General features: G+C 43.5%; 1 protein-coding gene across 1 annotated transcript in view; it reads left to right on the top strand.

Moving 5' to 3' along the window:
* The window catches only part of LOC149317949 (chordin-like), a 76,423-nt gene extending 52,612 nt beyond the window's left edge, over positions 1–23,811 (top strand). Inside the window, exons 16-23 of the mRNA XM_089507531.1 lie at positions 6,025–6,231; positions 9,855–9,951; positions 11,490–11,540; positions 11,976–12,079; positions 13,600–13,702; positions 18,952–19,106; positions 20,747–20,840; positions 23,087–23,811. Coding sequence (XP_089363657.1) covers positions 6,025–6,231; positions 9,855–9,951; positions 11,490–11,540; positions 11,976–12,079; positions 13,600–13,702; positions 18,952–19,106; positions 20,747–20,840; positions 23,087–23,157 — 882 coding nt within the window. The 3' untranslated portion in view covers positions 23,158–23,811. The remainder of the gene's footprint in view (positions 1–6,024; positions 6,232–9,854; positions 9,952–11,489; positions 11,541–11,975; positions 12,080–13,599; positions 13,703–18,951; positions 19,107–20,746; positions 20,841–23,086) is intronic.
* Positions 23,812–25,126: the final 1,315 nt, after the last annotated feature.

Below are 25,126 nucleotides of genomic sequence, written 5' to 3'. Positions count from 1 at the left end.
TATACCGACCTACGGAAGAATGGAACTCTGAGTCTACCTTGGAGCCCTGTGACTGAACTCACAATGTTGTGGCTGTAGTCCTGGCATTTAACCACTGTGCCAGCAGGGCTTCAACAGTAGGCAGGGAAGAGCGCTCCATGTCCACCCTCCCCCTCCTGACTGCCATACTGCCCCCCTTCCCAGCCAAGCTACCTGGCAGTGGCACACCCGGCAGCCTATGCACCCACCAGTCTTTTCTGGATCTGGTTGGCCAGCTGGCCAGCTAAGAAAGGGGGGTGCCATTGGTGGTCCTTGCACTCCCTCCCTGCCATCTGTGCCTGAGTTCCTCCCCCCTTGCAGTCCTGCACTGCCTGGCCAAGCTGCCAGGCTATACTGCCACTACTGAGGAGCTGAAGGAGAAGGAGGAGACAGCTAGTGCACCACGGCCAGAGCAACAGAAGGTACAGCCATCACTGGAGGAGAGGGAGGGAAGGAGAGAATGAATGGGTTGGGGCAGGTGGACAGAGGCAGTCGCTGCCTCCTGCTGCCCCCCCAAGCTCCAGAATCAAAGCAGAGCATGCACTAGAGCACCCAGGCAGCCACTGTGCTGCCCCATGGCTTTTACTCTGGAGTTCCCCTCTGTTTCACGGGGGTTGCATCTCTCCCTCCCTTGCAAGTGTCTCTCCCCCAGCCAGGGTCTTTCATCATGCTCCCACTGGACTGCCCACCTGCCTACCCTTGGGAAGCAGCACCCAGCCTTCCAGAGGCATTTGGTGGTGAGATCGCTGCCACTTTCCCATCCCAACATGATCACACCGGGTGACAGCAAGTGACGCCATTGTTTGAGGTAAGTGGGGTTGAAAGGTCCTGTCAAAAATGGCGCCATCGGGTCCTTTCTTATCTAAATATCAAAAGTGGAATGCAGTAAATAAATCATAAGATCTTCTTGCACTGAGGGAAACAAGAGTTGAGACTTCTGGGTCGCCTTGCCAAATTAGATGCTTAAGTATCTCCCTCCCAGGGATATTTTGGGCATGGTTTGAAAGCTTGGAGTGTTAAAAAGCCATTGTAAATCGACAGTGACTGAGGTCACAGAGAACGAGAGCTTCCAAAATTATTCTGTGTTCCTTAGCAAGTGGGGAAATTTAGAAGCGTAGCTAGCTGCCAGATACGGCTGCTTGCCAAGATTGTAAATTCTGCACTTAACATACGGATTTTGCATTCCTAGCCAGTAGGGTTCTTACGCCTTTGTTCTTCCCTAAGGAAGGCTCAGAGCTTTTAGCGGCGCTTAACAGGCAAAACATTCAACAGGTGGAGTTTTTCTGGGTATGGAAGAGAAGTGATGGGGCAAAACTGTACTTCTTGAGATAGTATGTTATGCAGGCTGTAGATAACACAGGTGTGCTTGTTTGTTTGTTTGTTTGTTTGTTTAGTATAGGCCTAGGCAATGTCTGCTGATTTAGGGGCCATTTCTACTCCCAGACATCTATACTATGTTGCTATGCCTGCCTCTGGTTTTGTTGCCAAAATTCAGCAATGAAAAACTTTTCCCATTGAAAGTTAAAACATTAAATGAAAACAGCTCTCTGAAACACAAAAACTTTTTATCGTCTTCCTTCTGGTTGCTGTAAGAAGTGAAATAGCTACCCATTGGAATATAAGAGATTTAACTCTGGAAAGATGGTGGACTAGAATTTGGAATACGTGGTTATTTGAAAAGTTTTCTCACACCATCACTTTTTGTAATGGACAAAAGAAATCACTCTCCTTTTATGAGGACTGATCAACTCTTATTGTTTATGTTACCGGTAAACCCCATGATAGCTTTGCCTTTGAGTCTCCATAAGTCAAAAATTATTTGAAAGCACACAACAACTAACAACAATTTCACATTTGCTCCAACCATCAGCAGGAACTGCTGACTTATGGAGAGATGCTTTCTGCTTAAATTTGGCCCGGTCATGAAAGACTCCCTCAATGAACTTTTGTGTTTATCCTAATACAATGGACCCTTGCTATCTGCTGAGATTTGGTTCCAGGATCCCCCATGAATAACAAAATCTGTGGATGCTCAAGTCCCATTAAATACAATGACATAGTAAATTGGCAAAATCAAGGTTTGATTGGGGGAATTTATATATTTTTAAAATATTTTCAAACTGTGGATGCTTTAATCCATGGATTAAAAAATCTGTGGCTATAGATGGCTGACTGTACAACACCATCCAGATAACTACCCTAATGGAATTGCCCCTTAGATGTGTTTTTCTGTTAACTCATATCCTAAGCCTGTTTGAAAATGTTGTTGTTGCTGTTGATTTAGTATGCTAGTATGAGCCATCAAACAAGGCTCACCTGTAGATCCATGCTTCCAACTCAGGATCCTTCCAGAAGTGCAGATCTACTTGTAGTCAAGGCAGATAGGAACACTTGATGTCTTGGTTAGTAAAGCAACGCAGCACTTTGAAAAGTGGTGCTTTTTGTCTGGTCTGCTGTGTCTTTCTGAATTTCAGTACTGAATCTGATGGCAGCAACAAGGGATCTATAATTACCCCTGTGGAGCTGTGCAAAATAGAGTGCCACTCTGTTCTGTTTTGGGCAGACCTTAATTGGAATACTGTGTCCACTTTTGGGCACCACAGTTTAAGAAGGATATTGACAAGCTGGAATGGTGACCACGATGGACCAAAGGTCTGGAAACCAAGCCCTATGAGGAATGACTGAGGAATATGTCTGTGTTTAATTTGGAGAGGAGAAGACTGAGGGGGCATCTATAGTGTAGAAATAATTGAGTTTAATACCACTTTAACTGTCATGGCTTCTTCCTACAGAACCCTGGGATTTGTAGTTTGTGAGGCACCAGCACACTTTGGCAGAGAAGGTTAGCAAGTTTGCAAAAATATACATCCCAAGATTCCATAGGATGAAGCTACAGCACTTAAACTGGTGTCAAACTGCATTATTTTTACAGTGTAGATGCACCCTGAGAGATGATATGATAGACATCTTTAAGTATCTGAAGGGGTGTCCTGTAGAAGATGGAGCCAATTTGTTATTGATTGTTTCAGAGATGAAAACATGAACAAATGGATTCATGTTTATAAGAATTACAAGAAAGAAACTATTCCACCTGAACATTAAGAAAAACTTGATGGTTTGTAAAACTTGCTTGAGAGTGGAACAGACTACCTCAAAGGATGGTGGACTCTTTATTTATTTATTTATTTATTTTGGGGGGGGGGGGTTAAACAGAGGTTGGATGGTAATCTTTCAGAAGTGCTTTAGTGCGTTTTCCTGCATGGCAGGAATGGTCCTTGCATCCCCTTCCAGCTCTATGATTCAGTTATTCTAAAAGGATAAGAAGGATCATATGCATCTTGTGGAACAGGTAGGGGGCAACTTTAACCAGCAGCAGAAGAAATGTTTCTGCCTTCCTGAATCAGCACTCAGCCTCAAAAAGTAAAGTTCCCAAATCTCAGTCTAGCCCCTCTTCTCCAGCCCTCAGGGTCCTCACTTTGAGAGCAGTGACTTGAAAGGTGTGTATGCGTCCTCATTTGTTAAGCGTTTTGTGTGATTTATGAGAATGGTCCAACTTTGTTTGCATGTACCATTTTTAATGACATCACCAGAGGCAGCTCCTTGTAACATCATCAGGGCTGCCAGATATGAAATCACAAAAGGTTATCCCTTGGTTTCAGGTTTTGTCCCTGAAATCTCAGCACGTGGCACCCCTAGCTAGAGCAAACAAGCTTCCAGACCTCGCATGCTTTCCTATTCTACCATCCATAGTCATACATACTGATGTCTGTATTCTACCAAAACCTGATGAATTGTCTCATCTTCTTTTCACGTTTAACAGAATTCACTCGAATGATAACTCTGGTTTGAGTCTGTACCCCTTCAGACTATATATCAGGGGTGAGCAACCTGCCCCTTCAGATGTTGCTGGACTGCAGTCTCCATGATTCCTCATCTTTATCTGTGCTGGTTAGAGGTCATGGGGCTTGTACTGCCACAGGGTCGAGGGCTACCAGTTTTATATTTATGGTGGTATGTGATGCAACAGGTTAAAAACTTATGCAATTCTAGGCTGCATCAACAGAAGTATAATGTCTAGATTGAGGGAAGTAATGGTACCACTCTATTCTGCTTTGGTCAGACCTCACCTGGAACAGTGTCCAATTCTGGACACTACAATTCAAGAAAGATGTGGACAAGCTGGACCATGTCCAGAAGAGGGCAACCAGAATGGGAAAGGTCTGGAAACCATGCCCTATGAGGAGCAGGTTAAGGAGCTGGGCATATTTAGCCTGGAGAAGAGAAGGTTAAGAAGTGACATGACAGCTATGTTTAAATATTTGAAGGGATGTCATATTGAGGATGGAACAAGCTTGTTTTCTGCTGCTCCAGAAACTAGGACATAGAGCAGTGGATTCAAACTACAGGAAAAGAGATTCCACCTAAACATTAGGAAGTACTTCCTGATAGTAAGAACTGTTTGACATTGAAGTATGCTGCCTCAGAGTGTGGTGGAGTCTCCCTCCTTCTTTCAAGGTTTTCAAGCAGAGGCTGGAGTGCTTTGATTGTGTTTTCCTGCATGGCAGAATGGAGGTGGACTGGATGGCCCTTGGGGTTTCTTCCACCTCTGTGATTCTATGATTCTGTGACCCAGGGTTTGGGGAGAAAACTATTTTCTTAGACTATAACTCTCAGAATCCCCCAACCAATGACCATGTTGGCTGGAAAGATTCTGAGAGTTATAGTCCAAAAGATAACTTTCCCAAGCTGCTAATTGTCCATGACAACATAGTCAGCTATATTTCCAGAGAAGTTTGCCCTGGCGTCTTCCTCATTGTTAGGTCTTGGCCAAGCTGAGCTGTGTTCCCTTGCCAGGCATTTCTCAGTACTCATTCCCCTGATGTCTGCAGTGGGAAAATTCATAACAGGGAAATTTGCAAAGACAGGCTCTCGTCCACCTCGTGGCTTAGCTGGGCCTCAAGCCAACATTACCGATGGCTTCCCAGATGCTATGTTTGGCTGGGAGGCTGCCAGCTGTCTTGGCATCAAGTAGTCGCTGTGGCACGTGTGCCTTCCCTCCATTTGCACATTGGTGCTTGTTCTGGGATTGAAAAGGAAGTGAATACCATCTGTCCTGAGAAAATTCACAGAGCATTTGGCACTTGTAGGTGGGAGACAGGTGGACTGGTCCTAAATCAACAGGCAAGCGGGGTTGGTTTTGGCAGGGAAAAGCTCAAATGTTGCAGGAAAGAGATATCTTGTTTGCATTGCATAGAAGCATATTAACATAGTATCATCTTCATTTGTTAAGAGTTTTGTGTGATTTATGAGAATGGTCCAACTTTGTTTGCATGTACCATTTTTAATGACATCACCAGAGGCAGCTCCTTGTAACATCATCAGGGCTGCCAGATATGAAATCACAAAAGGTTATCCCTTGGTTTCAGGTTTTGTCCCTGAAATCTCAGCACCTGGGGTAATAGATACTGTGCCCCCCCCCCAGATGTTGTTTGATTGCACCTCCCATTGGTCCTGAACAGCATAGCAAATGTTGTGGAACGCAGGGATTAAAAACCTCCACAGAAGCAAAGTAAGCATTCCACACCATTGGCTGCGCTTATCAGATTTAAGTTTTGAGCAAGTCCTTGCCCTTGCATTTGGTCTGTTTCCATTCATGCTTTTGGGAGTTGCAGAATCCCATTTGTTGTTATCATTTGCTGTCAAGTTGGCTTCAGTTTACAGTGGACTATGGGTGAAGCCTCCAAGAGCCTCTTCAATGGTCTTGCAATCTCAGGGCCATGGCTTCCTTGATTGAATCGACCCATCTTTATTGCAGCCTTCCTCTGTTGCTTGTGCTTTCCACTTTTATTATATTTTCCTGTGAGTCATGTTCGCTCATGTTCAAAGTAGGACAACCTCAGTTTGTTCGGTGTGGGCTTCTAGGGAGAGTTCAGTCCTGATTTGCTTTGGTATCCATTCATTTGGCTGAATCCCATTCCATTTCTCTAATAGCCATTCTTCCTTTAGGTGCACATTCCTAACCACTGTGAAGTAGGAGGTATGCGGCTGTCCCCTGAAGGCCCAGAAGAAGAGATCCTGGAAGATCTGAACACAAAGGATCCTGAAGAGCTGAAGAAAGACCCCAATTCTTGCTTTTTTGAGGGACAACACAGACTGCATGGCTCCCGCTGGGCTCCAAACTATGACAAGAAATGTTCCATATGTAGCTGCCAGGTGAGTGGAAAGAAGATAGGACAATATGCTGGGTGCTGCTACACTGGATTTTAGGGTGCATCCGCACTGCAGAAATAATCTAGTTTGACACCACTTTAACTGCTATGGTTCAGTGCTATGGAATTCTGGGATCTGTAGTTTTGTGAGCTACTTAGCCTTCTCTATCAGAGAGTTCTGGTGCAACAACTAACTATAATTCCCAGGATACCATAGCATTGAGCCATGGCAGTGAAAGTGGTGTCAAACTGGATTATTTCTGTAGTGTGAATGCAGCCTGACACAGTTTGAACAGTCATGATTCCATCCTGTGGAATCCTGGGATTTGTAGTTTGTTGTGGCACCAGAGCTCTCTGATAGAGAAAGCTAAATAGCTCACAGAACTACAAATCCCAGCATTGAGCCATGACAGTTAAAGCAGTGCCAAACTTCATTAAACCTCCAGTGTAGCAGCATCTAAAAGAAGCACCAACCCCTTTACCATCCAGCCTTTAGGATGAGCACAAACAGTTATGTTTTCTGGAATTTTGTTAAATATTTGACATCATTTTCTTTGCTTCATTCATGCTTTGTTATATGCCCCTACGTTTTACCCTCAATGTATCCACAGGTCATATCAAAATCCACAATTTTGGTCCCAAAACCTCCCCTCGACTTAAACATGAGGTTGAACTATAGTTGAGTATAGATGGTAAATCTTCACTTTTTTCATTCTCACACATGAAACAAAAACATCAAAAACGTGATAATATGACCATTGTACATTTTTGGGAGGTCCCACCCCTTCCAGGACTTTTAAACAAATCTTTTGTTTGTGCAAAAATAATAATAATAATAATAATAATAATAATAATGACATTTTCTATAAAAACATACTTTTTGCACAAAATGTGCAACCTTTTTTTACACAATTGTAAGTCCCAGCTTGTGACAAATCATTGAAAAGTAAGCAGAATTTCTTCTATCATGTTAAGATGTATTGGATTCTTGTTGAATCCAAGAGGAGAGAACTCCTATTGTACACCTATTGCTCTCCTATTGCAGAGTGATGCTTCCACCAGCCTTGCTCGAACCATGCGGTGACTATTTCTTTACCAGATTTGGGTTACATCCTAATCGCGGCACCTGGCCTGTAGAATTCCCTTTGCATCTGGAGGATTCACTATTGCATGGAGCTGTTGTGATTACTTTTGCCTCTAGAAGAAGGCATAAGAACAGCCTTTTGTAATTTTATAACATGAGTGGGTGAACCTGTGGACCTCTCATTGTTCACAGTTTCCCCAAGACTCTGTAAAATTCCCTGCATTCCCTGACACATTTTTTTCCAGCAAGGTTTCACCTCTATGTGATAAAACCTCCAGCTGATCTGTTGAGAGATGTAAAATTTCCAGAAATGTTGAAACCATAAGCAAAGAATGTTTCCCCCTTTTCCCAGAACAAAAAAAACCTCAGACATTGTAGGAAGAAATACTGACAAAATTGAAGAAAACTGAAGAAATAGCAAAAATGGAAGAAAACAGAGCCATTAGCACCCTCTACAGGTTGAAAGTCACTCTGTTATTTTAGGAACATAACATGTGTTATATACACATTATGATACAATTACACCATTTTGTTTGGCATAAATGCCAAAATACAGTCCAGTCAGGCAATAGTTACAAACTTAATTCCTATTACTATTATTATTATTATTATTATTATTATTATTATTATTATTGGCTACAATGTCCTGAATTGTAGAGAACCTTTGGTTTTTACGTTTTATTAGAAGCAAGCAACAAATAACAAAATCAAAAGAAAAAAAATCACATTAACAAAACAGAAAATTGTTTTGTCTCCTCTAATCTTCCATAATGTCTAGCGGACAGGGTTCATTCATTCCCATAAAAGGACACAAGAAAAGGATCCCAAGCCAGGGAATTGCAATGATCTGATACTGTATATTGTCTTTCATAAAAGTTTTCCTGTTATATAGTTTTTAGCAATAATTTGGGGTGAGCAAATATATGAGCAGCTTGTCTTAAACAAGTCATCCATCAATCTAAAAGTAAATATTCTAAAATCCTTGTTGTTGTGTTGTTTTAAAAAATTCAATCTTTCCCATTTTTGTCTTGGAAAAAAAGCTTTGGAAAAAACAGAAACATTGAGACAGGGTCCTAATTTTTTCTGGCTTGTTCACCAGCATCTCCATTATGGCTCCTGGAATGGCAATTTACTACACACAGAGACAGACATGAGAAACTAAATGTCACAAAAGGAACATATTACTATTTTTGGTTTCCAGTTATGCCAGCTTGCCTGCAATGGGGGTGAATGCTGCAACTGCATTCTTAGCATAGTTTGCAGGAATGTTCAAACATAATAGATCCTGTGCATAATGAATTGCAAAGCTGGGGGAAAGTCCTCTTGTTTCAATACAACTCCTAGAATATCCCAGACAGAATTCTTGGTGCTCATGTTCGCTGGAGGATATGAGGAACAGAACAAAAAAACTGGAAAGCATGCATTCACACTGAAAGGAGACCATGGCCCGTTACAAATGGGCAGGAAAGTACGCACAGAGCACGAACTATGGTTAGAAAGGGGTGGTGCTTCCACACCCACCTAACCCTAGTGCGCGCTCTGCGTGCACAAAATGACAGTGGCCATTCCACACGGCCGCTGCCATGAGGACGTCATGACCGCGCCGCCTCTATACGGGGCGGAGCGGACGTGACGTCCTCACTCTGCGCCAGGGCGCTTAGTGCGCCCTTAGCGCGGAGCAGGAAGGAGCTCCATTTTGGAGCTCCTTCCTGGTTTGGTCCGCTGGACGCAGCCTTCACATGGCTGCGCCCAGAGGACCAAAGGAGAAAGGGGCCAAGCGGCCCCTTTCTCCTCCTCCCCACCACCACGGGGTGTCCTTGGCGCTTGAAGCCCCAAGGACACCCCTTTCCAGGCTGAGGATGAGGGATGAGGGAAGGGGCCTTTTGCCGCTTCCCCGCAGCCTGAAAAGCGGCGGATCGGGGCCTCAGCAGCTGCCGCTCTAGACACTGAGGCCCCGATACAGCGGGGGAAGGGGCGGGTGCACCCCACCCCAAACGGGCGGTCTGTAACCCGCCAAAGTCTCATATGCTATGCAGTGGTCCAAAACTTTTATTTCTCAAAAAGCCCAACTTGTTTTGGTTTTCTGATCAGTTGGCCTTCTTTAGGGGCAATTCTCAGAAATTTGTGGAGTTGCAGTCTGCACTCTCTATAACAGTGGACCTTCTGAGTACTTGAAGGAAGAACATTGCACAGCACATGGGACTTTATTGCCTTTCATGCTTCCATGAAGTATTTAAGGCACAACAGTGCAAACATGCAGCTTTTCCAAATACTGAGAAAATGATATGGAGGAAGGTGAGTTGGTGGCAGTTGCTTAAGAATGAAGAGGCTTGGCAAGCAGCCCACTTTGCAGGGTTGCTGGGCAGGGCCTTCAAAGCAAGGCTGCAAGAGCCACTGTGCTGGATTGAAACTTGGTTTGTAAACAACGAAACCACACAGGAGCAGAAGAGTTGGGTGAATGGCAGTTTGCTCCATCCTTCATCTTGCAAGCCAGGCTTTTGAGAATGTCTCTTCTTCTTTTCCTGTCCCATCTTGCTCCACAGAAGCGCACAGTAATTTGTGATCCAGTCTTGTGCCAGCCCCTCAACTGCACCCAACAGGTGCACCCAAAGGATCAGTGTTGTCCTATGTGTGATGAAGGTAAGACAAGACAAGGCAGAACAAGGCACAGTCAGGCCTGCAAGGGGTAGGAATGGAGAAGGTGCAGAGGAAGGGATTTTCCCTACCTGATGGAAATTAAGGTGGAAGACAGCCTTTAGGCCAGACCTCTGCATTTGGGAACAGAAAGAATTATAATCTCGAGGGACCCCTCCATCACAATAAGCACACACGACTGAAGTATTAAAGCAGGATGATTTGCCCGTTAATTAGTTTTGAACAGACTAACAAACAGACTGGCATCCTATTAGTGGCATCGCAGGAATAAGTCCAACCTCTAACTATGTCTTTTTTTGATTGTTTTGGAGGCTGGTGCTTCCTCCCTCTGCATCGACCAAGACAGACCCCTTTGACTTACTGTAGAGCTGCTGCAGTCACCATCCAGGCGTTCCATTGCATGCCTGATGGAGGTGGACCAAAGAAACGTCCCTTCTTCCTCCACCATCCCACCTCCTCCTTCTCTCCGTCTGTCTCCATAGCCAGATATGAAATGATTACATCACCCATTGAGACTACTATAGGGCACACACCCAAGGCCTCAGTGGATGAGGGAATCATTTCACACCTGACTATAGAGTCATATCTTTATGCTTTTTCAGCCCCCCAACACTGCACTGCAAAAGGCAAGGAGTGGTGACGGGGGGGGGGGGGGGGGCAGTGGTAAGTCCAGAAGGTGTTAAATGGACAGTGATAACATAGTTCTGTATGCAGAACCGCTATCTTATGCTGTGCCATACAGGATTCTGGCCATACAATGGATTGGGTTGGACAGGAGCAGAACAAGAATTAATGGTCCTGGTGGCTGCAGTGGGTTCTGGGAGTAGAATCATAGAGTTGGAGGAGACCCACAAGGGCCATCCAGTCCAACCCCTGCCATGCAGGAAGACTCCACTACCCTCTGGGCAGCATATTCCACTGTCAAACAGCAATTATTGTCAAGAAGTTATTTCTACTTTGAGGCAGAATCTGCTCTGTGTTTTAGTCGCTGGAGCAGCAGCTTGTTATCTTCAATATGACAATCTTTAAATATTTAAACAGGGCTATCGTGTCACTTCTTAACCTTCTGTTTCCCAGGCTAAACATACACAAATCCTTAAGCCAGCCTTCATAAGGCATGGTTTCCAGACCTTTTATCATTTTGGTTACCCTCCTCTGGACGCGTTCCAGATTGTCAATAGCAGTAATTAAAAAAGTAACTTTTCTAGGCTCTGGACAAGAGGTGGGTTCTGGGCATGACATGAAGGTGAGATGTGATGGTGAACCAACAGCGGTTCCAATTGTATCCCCTGAGGTCACAGCCTTCTCCAACCCTCTGCCCTTTGGGTTCATTCAGTTGCAATTCCCACCGCTCATATTGGCATTGTAATCCTACACATCGAGGAGGGGGGCACCATAGCAGTAGAGGGGAAAGACAGAGACTTGCATAAGAATACTCAGCAGCCACAGCAGATACTTCATTTTCCTCTATATGTCCAATATGTGCTTGTACGGGTGTCTCCTCACTATCTCTTTTTGAACAGAGAAGAAGGAAGAAAGACAGAGAGCTGAGAAAACCCGATACAACAGTGATGGTAAGAGAAAGAGGAATTGTCTGAGTTCTGGGTTATGAGGCATTAAACTGTTCAGCAAAAATGAAGAAATAAATCATTTAAAATAGAGAAATCATTTTTAAAAACAAAAAATAATGTCCCCTGAGCAATAATCTGCAGTTTGTTTTGGTGTGGAAAAGGAAGGAAAGTTGATGCTATTTGCATGTCCATCAAAAAGGCATTCCAAAATTGTGCTGTGCCACAGAGAAACCTCTTTCTTTTGTAACTGTATGCTGTATTTCTGCCATGGATGGCAGTCAGAGAAAGTCCTCTGAAAATCTTATACCCATGCGTTTATTGACAGGGGGGAAGTACTGGTAGTCTTGTTTTAGACAGAGGGTCTGAAGCAGCCTGAAGATGTTTGTCCAGCCTTCGAAATTTAGGAGTGGCACTCTGACTTTCCTTCTTCTGGTTTAGGTTGTTACTTTGAAGGTGACAAGACATGGCGAGAAGCTGGAACTCATTGGCACCCTGTCGTCCCACCCTTCGGTCTCATTAAATGCGCCATTTGTACCTGCAAGGTCAGGTCATCAATCTTTTTTTTTTTTTTTGGACATAAATGTTGGAGGGTGAGGAAACCAATGCTCATGGCAGACATACTTACCAAATTTGCAGATGACACCAAACTAGGAGGAGTAGCTAATACTCCAGAGGACAGGATCAAAATTCAAAATGACCTTAATAGATTAGAAAGCTGGGCCAAAGCTAACAAAATGAATTTCAACATGGATAAATGTAAGGTACTGCACTTAGGGCAGAAAAATTAAATGCACAGATATAGGATGGGAGATACCTGGCTGAACAAGACTACATATGAAAGGGATTTGGGAGTCCAAGTAGACCACAAATTGAAAATGAGTCAACAGTGTGATGCAGCAGCTAACAAGGCCAATGCGATTTTAAGCTGCATCAATAGTAGTGTCTAGATCAAGGGAAGTAATAGTGCTACTGTATTCTGCTCTGGTCAGGCCCCACCTGGAATATTGTGTCCAGTTCTAGGCACCACAATTCAAAAAGGACATTGAGAAACTGGAGCGTGTCCAAAGGAGGGCGATCAAAATGGTGAAGGGTCTGGAAACCATGCCCTATGAGGAACGACTCAGGGAGCTGGGGATGTTTAACCTGGAGAAGAGAAGGTTAAGAGGTGATATGATAGCCCTGTTTAAATACTTTAAATGATATCATATTGAGGAGGGAGCAAGTTTGTTTTCTGCTGCTCCAGAGAACAGGACCCAGAGCAATGGATGCAAGCTGCAGGAAAAGAGATTCCACCTCAACATTAGGAGGAACTTCCTGACAGTAAGGGCTGTTTGACAGTGGAACAAACTCCCTTGGAGTGTAGTGGAGTCTCCCTCCTTGGAGGTCTTTAAACAGAGGCTGGATGGCTATCTGTCGGGGTTGCTTTGATTGAGAGTTCCTGCATGGCAGGGGGTTGGACTGAATGGCCCTTGCGGTCTCTTCCAACTCTAAAATTCTATGATTCTATATCTGACTCCTTATTGGGCCTCAGAATTTCTGTCTGTAGGGAACTTTTTCATATGAAGAACTCACTTAATAAAGCGAGTCTATACTTGGAGCTGAAAGTGGTTGAGCCTAGAGCTGAGGAAAATCATTCTTTGTGATTCCCCCAACCAGCCTGGTCACTAGACATATTGGCTAAGGGATTCTGGGATCTATAGTCTAAAAAGTTTGAAATGTTTCCCTTTGTTCATCAGTATGCAACTAAGTGCTTCTTGCACTCTCTTCATTTTCCATAGAGTAGCTGGTTAAGGCAAATGTGATGCAGTTTGTTATGTGTGCTTCCACCCTGCGGGGAAAGTCTTTTGACTATCAGCAGCCTAGGTGAGAAGTTGGAATTAGCTGCTTTTTTAGAGCTCCTATTAATGAGCAAGCAAAGCATGGGTACATAGCTGCTACAGACTTGTTATAATGTATGGAAACTGGCTTGAGATACAATATGTATGCATGCATGTGCTTGCATGGTGCTCTGGCCCCATTTGTGCTAATGCTCACGGGTTTGTACCTGCATACCTTTCCATAGGGAGCCTCGGGGGAAGTACACTGTGAGAAGGTGCAGTGTCCTGTCCTGACCTGCAGGAATCCCATCCGTGCCAACCCATCGGACTGCTGCAAGCAATGCCCAGGTGAGTTAAGCATGCCAGGCCAACACTACCATGTCAGGCTGGATTTAGCAACAAGTCCCTTGGTTACTACCAAACAGGTATGTTCCTGGAGGGGGTAGAGTAGGGTGGAGTAGGCAGTTGACTCCTCCTGTGATCTTCTGGCACAGGGATTGTTAAAGAGCTATGGCAAAACAGTATTTGCCTGCCTTCTGAGTCAATGCTTCTTTAAAATGCTTTACACCATTTAAAAGAGCACTTACCAAAATATACATGCTTGCCAGCTATCTAAGCATATTTAAGAATATAAAATATGCATGACAATATTCTTGTCCCTGTTGAGAAGGGTACCTCTGCATCTTGATACTGCTGCTCTGGTGCACAATACGGAGACACGCCCATACCAACACATTTAGAAAAGGGGGTGGCCTTGTGAGTTTTTCAGATTTTTTACTTTTTTGTGTGTGAAATTCATTTGTGCAAAGAATGTTTTTCCACCCAAAGACCTACACGTTCTGCCCAGAAAACGGTGTATTTTGTGTAGCTAGTAGTGTGTTTTGCACATTGTATGAAGAATTCCACTTAAAATACATTGTTTTGGGATGCAAGTGAATTTTTTGAAAGTGTGAAAAATTACCCAAAAAACGCTCAAAGCTCTCTTACCCAACCAGGAGAAAACTTTTGAAATTTCTTCATGCATGAGTTAGCAAAATAGGCAAATATTTATATCTCTAGGGTTTATGAAAAGATATTGGTGAAGAGGCTGCAGTACAAGCTCTGCTCCTACTTGTACATATACAGATCTCTGATCTTGAAAAACAGGGGTGAGCGTGAGCAAACATCAGGCGTTTGGGGACTGCATTGTATCTGCAAGGGGCCTTGGAGATCTTTACACACTTCAGTGCCATCACTTCCAGTTTTGTTTTGTTGTTCTTTGTTGTTAGCTGCCATTTAACATTTGGTGAATGCGAGAGCTCCAAGTCACCCTATTTTCAGCAGCTATTATTATTATTATTATTATTATTATTATTATTATTATTATTATTATTACCTGCCTCTCCCTATGAATCGAGACAGGGATCAATGACCAGTTAAGAACACAACATCAGTTAAAACATACATCAGTTTAAAACAACAATCTACATTTAAAATTCATTAAGTCTTATGAACTCAGGGATCTCATGTCCAGAGGAGGGCGATTAGAATGATGAAGGGTCTGAAAACCATGCCTTATGAGTAGAGACTTAGGAAGCTGGGTATGTTTAGCCTGGATGAGAGAAGGTTGATATGATAGCCCTGTTTAAATATTTGAAGGGGTGTCCTATTAAAATAAATAAATAAACTTTATTTGTATACCGCCCTTCGAAACATCAGGGCGGTTCACAGCAGACATCCATACAATTATTAAAACAACATATTAAAACCATCAATACAGTAAAAATAGTCTGTGCCAAATCACAGATGACTCACCAATGGCTAACAGGGGAACTAACAAAGGGACTTAACAGGGACTTAACAGAGGGGGGAAGGGCTCACAAGGCAGAGGCTTAGGGATAAGCCTGCCTAAAGAGAAGCGTCTTTCGCTCCTTCTTGAATTGGGCCAGGGAGGTTGCTGAACGGAGCTCCGTAGGCAGCACGTTCCAGAGGATGGGGGCCGAGGTCGAAAAGGCCCTTCTGGTGGTGTTGTTCAATCTAGCCTCTGGAACTTTTAGTAGCTGCTGCCTGCTGGATCTGAGCGTGCGGGGCGGATTGTATGGAGAGAGGCGGTCCTTCAAGTACTCTGGGCCCAAGCCATTTAGGGCTTTATAGGTTATAACCAACACCTTGTATTGCGCCCGGAAGCGAATAGGCAGCCAATGTAGGTCCTATTGAGGTTGTAGCAAGCTTATTTTCTGCTGCTCCAGAGAATAGGACCTGGAGTGATGGATTCAAGCTACAGGAAAAGAGGAGGTTTGCCATTGTCTTCCTCTGGGGCTGAGAAAGTGTGACTTGCCCAATGTCACCCAGTGGGTTTCCATGGCTGAGCAGGGATTCTAATGCTGATCTCCAGAGTTGTAGTCAACACTCAAACCACTGTACTGCATTGGGTCTCTTAATTTACCATGACAGCATTACAGTTTAAAAAGGGATTTTCACAATTTCAGTGCTTTCTAAGGAGGGGGTCATGTGGGAACCGGCTTTCATTCAAATCAATTATAAATGGATACCAAAGTTCTTCAAAGGCATTGTGTTTTGCCAATCCTTTAGCCAGCCAGCTCTCTAACCATCACCTAAAAGATAGACCTTTAAAGTTCTTCAGTGTTGTACTGTTTCTAGCTGAGCAGTGCCCAACAGAGATCAACTGATTTGCATTCTAGATTCATATTGGGGTCTCAAAAAATTGAAGTCGGGTAATAATTCTGACACCAGTTTCCAAAACTGGTAACTGTTGTCACACTGCAGAATTAATGCAGTTTGACCCTGCTTTAACTGTCATGGCTCCATCCTGTGGAATCCTGGTTTTTGTAGTTTGTCATGGCAACAAAGTGTTCTGACAGAGAAGGTTAACATATTTCCCAAACTACAGATCCCAGAATTCCAGAGCATTGAACCATGGCTGTTAAAACAGTGTCAAACTGCATTAATTCTGCAGTGTAGATGCGGCCCTAGGCTCTCTAGCAGTATGTCACCACTAAGCTGGAGAGGATGCATGCTTCAAAGAACAGTTTTACCCGTGTGGAGAGAGTCTTAAATATATATATATATATATGAAGCACCCAAGCAGTGAAGTTCTGAAATATTTCCTATTTTTGAAAAGGGCTCATCTTGTCCTCACCAGGCAAGGATCTTGAGTAGGCCTTTAGAGTAGGATCATCATCACAACAGCGCACAGGTGTTTATGTACCTCTTTCCGGGTTCTGTGCGACCAACTATAATTGAATATTGCAAATACAGACAGACAGAGAGAGATATTGGAGTGTGTGTGTGTGTGTGTGTGTGTGTGTGTGTGTGTGTGTGTGTGTCTTTCTCTTGGTCCCATTATCATTACAGATTCATTGGGAATGGGCACAGGAGGGAACCAAATTGTGTAATTCCCTCCTGTGAGAGATTGGTTGGCCCCTTCTCTCTTTTCCTTTCGCCAGTAGGCTAACAGTAAGAGGTGTTCCACAAAGAAATATACTGCCTCAGTGGAGTCTCCTTCTTTGGAAGTTTTTAAAGAGAGGATGGATGACCATCTGTCAGGAGTGCTTTGATTGTGTATTCCTGCATTGTAGGGGCTGGACTGGATGGCCTTTGGGGTCTCTTCCAACTCTATGATTCTACAATCTAGGCAGGCTTTTTTGTTTAAAATCTATGTGACAAAAAGGGTTTGTGGTGAGGTTGGTTTTTTTTAGTTCTATTTTATTATGATCTCCATTTTATATTTTAATATGCTAACTATTTCTTTTTTTAAGAAAATTGTTTTAACTACCTTTTTAAAAGTGATATAGGCTGCCTTGGATCAAATAAATGAATGAATGAATGAATGAATATTGAACAACAGTACAACAAAATTACATATTAGATTTGACACATATATACCATCTCAAAAATTCTAAGCATCCAAGGATGTGCCAGTGCAGGATTCAGGATAGCCAGACATCTTCCTCTTCCAAGACATGCCCTACATTTCAGCCTTCTGTCCTGGAAGAATTCCAAAATGTCCTCCATTTTTAGCATGACTAAAGAAGCATGATTTTATATTAGTGTTTCTAGCTTTTCTTTTGTAAGCCTAAATTTTTCTTGAATGTCCTACATTTTGTGGTGCCTTGTGCTCCTTTGTGGTTGAGACATCTGATCACTCTGTGCAGGACTTGACTGGAAGACTCTTCTGCCTGTGCTGAAGGGTCGCATTGCAACATTTGGATTATTATTATTATTATTAACCTTTATTTATGAAGCGCTGTAAATTTACACAGCGCTGTACATACAATCTTTTAGTTAGACGATTCCCTGCCCTCGGGCTTACAGTCTAAAAAGACATGATACAGAAGGAGGAGGACCATGTGATGATCCCTGGGGGCAAAGCCCTGTGCGTGGCTATTACTCTCAGGGGATCCCTTTACAAAAAAAAGAACTTTCCGCTGCCACCACCCAGTGAATTAATCAGATTTATATTTTATATTGTAGTTCCACAGCTACCCCTTCCTCACAAACACTGGGACTTGTGAGGAATAGAGAGAGAGAGACCTAGTTTCCTTTCTTGCCAATCCCAGAACAACCAGTAGCCGAGTCAAGGCGCGTGTACAGGAGCAGAGAGACAGCAGATGCTTTTTAAGAAAGAAGTTTATTTTAAAAAGGGATAGAATAGGATAGAAAGAATTTGTATCGCTCTTGCAAAGCCTCCTTGCCTTGCAGGTCAAAGAACATAGTTACAGAGTTCATTCCAGACAAGCCATTGTTGAAAATAACAAAAGGCCTAAACGCACTAGCTAACACATTCCTAACTACTCACGGAAGATGGGATTTGTAGTCCTTTTGAGTTCCTGGATGCAGGGAGCTGGCTCCTTGCCAACTCTACCTGCATCCCTGAGTCTGTGCCTCCCAGACTCAAAGAGACATCATCTGGTTCCCCCTCAGGAGAGGATCCAGGGAGAGACAAAGGGAGAGACAAATCTTAAAGCATTAAACAACATAGAAACAAATGCAATATAGAAATAAGCTACAAAGAATTTAGCCTTTGTTCCTTCCAAATTACCTAACTGAAAATATCGTTATCTTATTCAAGGTGAAAAAGGACTGCTGCTCAGCAACTGCTGTTCCTTTCCAGCTCCATCTCTCTCTCTCTCCTTGGCTGCATCCACACTTCAGAAACAAGCCAGTTTGACTCCACTTTAACTGCCATCACTCAGTGCTATGGAACTGACAAACTACAATTTTAAGAATTCCATAGCATTGAGCCATGGCAGTTAAAGTGGGGTCTAGCTGAAGTATTTCTGCAGTGCAGAGCAGCCCTTCTGGACTCAACCAGAAAATGCAGTCCTTTCCTTAGGGCTTCTTCTCCCACAGTGCTAGACTACTAACTCCTAGGGGTTACGTGTACAAGCAGCCATAGTCTTCCTTATCCCTTTTTGTTCATTTCAGAAATGTCACTCTCATGGGTCCCTTTAGGAAGCAGACCTAAATGCCTCTTCAATTGGGTGTCTTGTATTTGACAGCATCATGGTGCAGACACCAAGGACCATTTACAGAAGAGTGTTTTCGTCCTATCCACCCATCCTCATTTCCCCTGTGTTCCCCTCCTTTCTCTCTAGCTTCAGAGAAGAGTCCCTTGGCACTTTCGGACATGATGCAGGCGGACAGTCCCAGAGCCTGCAAGTTTGGGCGGCAGTGGTACCTGCACAATGAGAGCTGGCACCCCACAGTGCCTCCCTTTGGGGAGATGAAATGCATCACCTGCTCATGTCTGGTGAGTGAGAGAGTGTCCCTGTGGTGCAGAGGCAATTCCAGGAGTGGGAAAGTCCCAGGGTTCAGACCTAGGGCCAGGAAAACAAGTTTGGAGGATTACAGCTTCCAGAGTTCCCCTGCCAGCATGGCCACTAGGCTTGATGGGAGTTGTAATCCCCTAAAATTAACTTTTCTAGGCCCTAGTTTGGTCAAGTTGAGATGCCTGGCTATAATTCTGGAGTGGGACAGCTTCCCTATCTCATGAGCCATACTGTGTATGAATGGGTGACTTGCAAATGCTGTGCTATCACACAGTTGCTGTAGTTGGACACAAGTTATGAAAAGGGGGGTTGTATGCAGAAGATGCCCTTGACCAGATCAAGATGGAGTTTGAGTGTCTGTCTGCTCTTATACTGAGCAGAACACAATATGTGTGGTCAGGTCTGAAGTTAATCTCTGACTCAAGACCCGTTCGCACTACAGAAATATAGTGCTACTGTTCCATTTTAATCATCCTGTCAGCATCCTACCAAATCCTGGGCTTTGTAGTTTGGAGAGCCAGGGGGTGTAGTGGTTTGAACACTGGACTGAGACTCTGGAGACCAGGGTTCAAATGTACACCTGGCCATGGAAATCTGCTGTGTGACCTTGGACAAGTCACATTCTCTCAGCCTCAAAAGAAGGCTAAGGCAAACCCCTTCTGAACAAATCTTTCTAAGAAAATTCTGTGATATGTTCATCTTTGGGTTAGCATACGTTGGAAGTGACTTGAAGGCCCACAACAACAACATGAGACATTGGAGTGCTCTGGCTGAGAAATCTAAATACCCCTCCCCAAACTACAGAGATCTCAGGTTTCAATAGGACAGAATCATAACAGTTAAAGTTGAATAATAGTGCTATAATTCTATAATGTGAATGGTTCCTCAGAGAGACGGTGGCACAGTCTCCATCTGACACACAGTGCTGCACAAAGGATCAGTTGTACCTCAGTGGTAAAACACATGCTTTGCACATAGATAATCCCAGCTCCCATACCTAACATTTTTAGGCACATCTGGAAAAACTGGCTGGAAATCCTCAAGAACGTTCTTAGGCTGCTGCCACATTGCAGAATTAATGCAGTTTGACACTGCTTTAACCGTCATGGCTCCATCCTGTGGAATCCTGGGAGTTCACGTTTGAGGTGGCACCTGAGCTCGCTCACAGAGAAGGCTAAATATCTCACAAAACTGAAAATGCCAGAATTCCATAGCATTGAGCATGGCAGAAAGTGGGGACAAACTGCATTCATTCTGCAATGGAGATGCGGCTCTACACAGTATTGAAAATACTTGGCTAAATAGGCCAGTTCCGTTCCCAGCTGGGTTTGGGTCAGGAAATGATATCTTAGCCAGGTTAGTGGTTTGATAGTAGATTGAATAAGCAGAAGCTAAAGCCCAGCAGCAAGACACCACCCTGAAAAACACCACAGTCCATCTGGATTTAGAAGCTAAGCTGGGCCAGGATACCTGGATGCTGATTAAAGGCTTCTAGTAGCTGTCATCCAAAGAAATACTTCTCCAAAGTCTGGGGAGATGAGTTGCTATACCCTTCCTATAGACCTAGCACCTGTATGTCTTGGCTCTTTTGTAATTGTCTGTTCTTTTCTCCACCTTTCAGTCCGGTGAGACGCACTGTCAGCGTCAGGAATGCTCTCATTCTTCTTGCTCTAAAGAGGAGGAAAAGGAGGACAGATGCTGTTCCCACTGCCATGGTGAGTGAGTAGTGCCAGTTCATGTAAGGAAGGGTGCAGGCCTGGCATTAGAATCATAGAATTGGAAGAGACCGCAAGGGCCATCCCATCCAACCCCCTGCCAAAGCATCCCTGACAGATGGCCATCCAGCCTCAGTTTAAAGACCTCTAAGGAAGGAGACTCCACTACACTCTGAGGGAGTTTGTTCCACTGTCAGACAGCCCTTACTGTCAGGAAGTTCCTCCTAATGTTGAGGTGGAATCTCTTATCCTGGAACTTGCATCCATTGTTCCGGGTCCTAGTCTCTGGAGCAGCAGAAAACAAGCTTGCTCCCTCCTCAATATGACATCCCTTCAAGTATTTAAACAGGGCTATCATATCACCTCTTAACCTTCTCTTCTCTGGGCTAAACATCCCCAGCTCCCTAAGTCGTTCCTCGTAGGACGTGGTTTCCAGACCCTTCAGGCACCATGGCAACCCTGCCCAAGGGTTTGCAGGCACTCTGTCCTCCTACCACACACAAGCCGACACCAGGCATAACTGGCACATCTACCTGGTGTTTAATCACTTCATTTTCCCAAGACTGGGACTGAAGACTGCTTATAGGTTTTTAAAAAAGAATAAAACCACATGAAGCTTAAAACATACACAAAGTTAAGATTCAAAAAATAAACTGTAGAATTAATAATAATAATTATAAATATTAATTTATATCCTGCCTCTTCCTTTTGGGGGATCGAGTTGGGTAACAACAGAAGTTAATACAATACAAAATAATCAAACAACGCAAACCCCCAACTCCCCCAAACCCTCACCCTCCCTCCCTGAATAAAATTACCATAATAAAACCACATATAAATACAGATCACAATAACCAATTAAAATCAATTAACATATAGCGACAGTGGTGAGATTTAATCAGACTTGTTCTAGTTTGGACAAAGGTCAGTCTGGGAAGGCCTTCCGGAAAAGAATTAAAGCTATTTAAAACATTATAAGCACTGTTGTGTGCCTTTAAGACATTTCTGACTCATGGTGATCCTAAGGGCAAACCTCTCATGACAAGATTTGTTCAAGAATGGTTTAATTTTGCCTTCTTCTGAGGATGGGAGAGTGCAACTTGCCCAAGGTCACCCAGTGAGTTTCTCTGGCCGAGCCAGGATCCAAACCCTGCTCTTCCAGATAGTCCTTGTCCAACATACTTGTATTCATAAAATTAGTATAGCACACTAAAACAGAAATCCCTTTACATGCTGGAATGAAAAAGTGTTCACCTGCTGACAAAAGACGAGGAAGGAAGGAAGGAAGGAAGGAAGGAAGGAAGGAAAGAAGAAGCCATCATAGACCTCAATCTGGCTGTAGAGTTAAGTAGTCTGGATGCCACCAGGAGGATGTGCCCATTTCTCCCATTCAAAATCTGTTTGGCTCAAAGTTTAGAGCAATGAAGTTTTGGGCTACAACTCCCAGATTCTCCTAGCCAGCATAGCCACTAGCCGTGTCACCTGAGGGATTCTGGGAGCTATCATTCCAAAGCAGTCTGACTCAGCTTGCCTTTCTATTTCATTTTTTTTCCATTTCATTTTACAATGGAAGAAAACAGGTTACCCCATTCAAGTACCATTAGTTTAAAAAGTATAGAGTCATTTCAGAACATTACAATGGAGGAAAATATACGACACAGACTGTATAAAGACCATTCTCCATAACCAGTTAATTTTATTTGTGTGCCTTTCTCCCAACTTGGATCCAAAGTGATTCACAAAAGCTTAAAAACAGCAGCAATAAAACAGTAGCATTTAGCGGTTAACATTTTTATCCCCCTTCATGGTGAACTCAGCACTCTCTAAACTACTTACAATCTCTAAGCCAATTGTCCTCAACAAGCTGGGTACTCATTTTACCAACCTATGAAAGGATGAAAAGCTGAGTCAACCTGGATTCCTCTGGGATCGAACTCACAACCTTGTGGCTGCAGTACCAGCATCTAAGCACTGTGCCACCAGGGCTCTGTTTTAGTACAATTTAGTACAGTGCAATTTTAAAACACAATTAAAACACCACATTAATATAACAAATTTTCAAAATGCAAAATCCTTTAAAAAATACTGAGTTTGAAATAGAAAACCATATTTTAGCAAGCTAAGCCCTGGACAAAGTGCAGAATGAATCACCAAAAGTGGAGCAAAAGAGCAGCGTTGAGTGCAGCCTTTCTTTCATTGGGGTCTGCTCAGTTGTTTACCTCTTTCTCTCTTTCTTTATGCTGCAGCGCCAGAAGACATTCCAGAAGATGCCCGAGGAATGCCTCGAGAGGAGCCCAAGAATTCCTGGGTACACTAGCAGCTGGACAGCTGGAGCTTGGAAGCTCAAAGGCTGGGAAGGCACCGCTGACCTACTGATGAAGCTGAAGGCAGGACAGTTTACAACTGGGGATGCTCCACAGGGCCTCCTGTAACCTATCCATATTTTGTTGCCTTTTTAAGACAACTGGGGCACCCTTTCTTCTCATCCCCAGAATAAGCATCCATTCTGTTGAATGCTTGGTGCCCATTTTCTCCTCTATCCACCAGCAGCAAGCCAGGCAACCTTCAATATATTTTTATCTTATGACAAAGGAGACAGAGATGCAGGCACTGGGGGGAGCACAGGTTGGTATAAAGCTGTAACTGCCTGTGGGGTGGGGCACAGGTTGCATACGTAGGTGTGCCAGACAGAGGTAAAGCTCTTTGGGAGGGTGGGGTTGAATCCTGAACCCTGCCTATCCCATTGAGAAGGGAATGCTTGCATAGTTCTGTGAACTCAGCATGTGGGGCTGTAATATAGTGTAAAATTTATATTTCTTAATTGCATCTCTTTGGAGATTTTTTTTAAAAACTGCAAGGGAGGGCCAATATTTTGTTCTGATCGGTTGTGTAATTTATGATACCCGTGAGCAAGTTCCTCTTCCTTGCTCATCTCAAAGCTGAAAGATTGATATTGGAGATTATATATTTATTAAAATGGGGAAAATCAATCAAGACAAATTGCAGTTGCTTTGGCAAGTCTTGGGGGGGGGGGGTTCTTACCATTTGTCTCAGTTCCTCCACCTGTTACCTTATTGTGCTGCCAACCCTAGAACCCTCCAGGCCACTGGGACATGTAGCCTCTTGATATCAGCCTGTTGTGGGTGCCAGTTGTGCAGTCAACTCAACTTTCCCATACAGTGGTGCCTCGGGTTACGAAATTAATTCGTTCCGCTGTCAATTTCGTAACCCGAAAGGCTTTCGCAAGCCGAATCCCCATAGGCGCTAATGGGGAAAAGCCGCGATTTGGTGTGAAATCGCGCAGAAAAGCACCAAAAGTTTTTTCGTAACCCGAAAAAACTTTCTTAACCCGGAACAATAATTTCCTATGGGTTTTTTTCGTATCCTGAAAATTTCGTAACCTGGGTAATTCGTATCCCGAGGTACCACTGTACATCCGAAAGCCCCGACAGTAAGACAGATTTTCCTCTAAGTGTGGACACCAGTTCAGTCTGGACTAAACTGTATAGAGTTTTATAGGTCATAAGAAGTCTTTGAATTGTACCCTATAAAAAAAAAAGCAGCAGCCAATGAAGCTGTTTCCAGAAGGGAGTTACTAACTGCAGCCTTCTACTTACTATTTCCTATAAAACTTATAAATCCCCATCCTCCTAGCAAATAGCCTGACCCATTGTCTTGCCTAGTCACAAACTGAGCTTGAGAAAGTGACTTTGTAGGCTTCAATCCCCAAAATCCCGCAGTCTGAATGGCTATCAGGTGAATTCTAGAATGTGCCCACAAAAATGTAACTCTTCCAAGTTCTAGCAATCCCTTCGAGAAATGCCCCAACTGAGTGAAGAGGAGACAAAAAGGCAATGAGCCCAGCATTTCATTGGGGCAGTCGGCTTTTGCCTAAGAAGGGCAAGATTCTGCCTCCTCCTCTCTACCCCTTTAGTTAACTAAAGTCCAAAATAAGCTACAAAACTAATCCAGTTTGAGGCCATTTTAACTGCTCTAGCACAATGCTATGGAATCCTGAGAATTAATTTATAACTGAGTTAACTCTTAAAATTGTTTATTTTTTAAATTTTATGTTTATCTATTTTAATATTCTTGCACTGTTTTTAATTGTATTGTTTTATACATGTTGTTCGCCACCTTGAGTCCCTATGTTGGAAGAAAGGCAGGATATAAGATACTACTACTATTACTACTACTACTAATAATAATAGTTTTGTTAAACATTCAGCCTTCTCTGTCAGAAACCTCTGGTGCTGCAACAAACTAGAATCCCCATGTTCCCTAGC

The sequence above is a fragment of the Sceloporus occidentalis genome, unplaced genomic scaffold, assembly GCF_023333645.1.
Source record: "Sceloporus occidentalis isolate IW3139 unplaced genomic scaffold, rSceOcc1.0.p SCAF_2, whole genome shotgun sequence".
Classification (NCBI taxonomy): domain Eukaryota; kingdom Metazoa; phylum Chordata; class Lepidosauria; order Squamata; family Phrynosomatidae; genus Sceloporus; species Sceloporus occidentalis.
The sequence above is the reverse complement of the archived record's forward strand: the minus strand, read 5'-3'. Positions and strand labels throughout refer to the sequence as shown.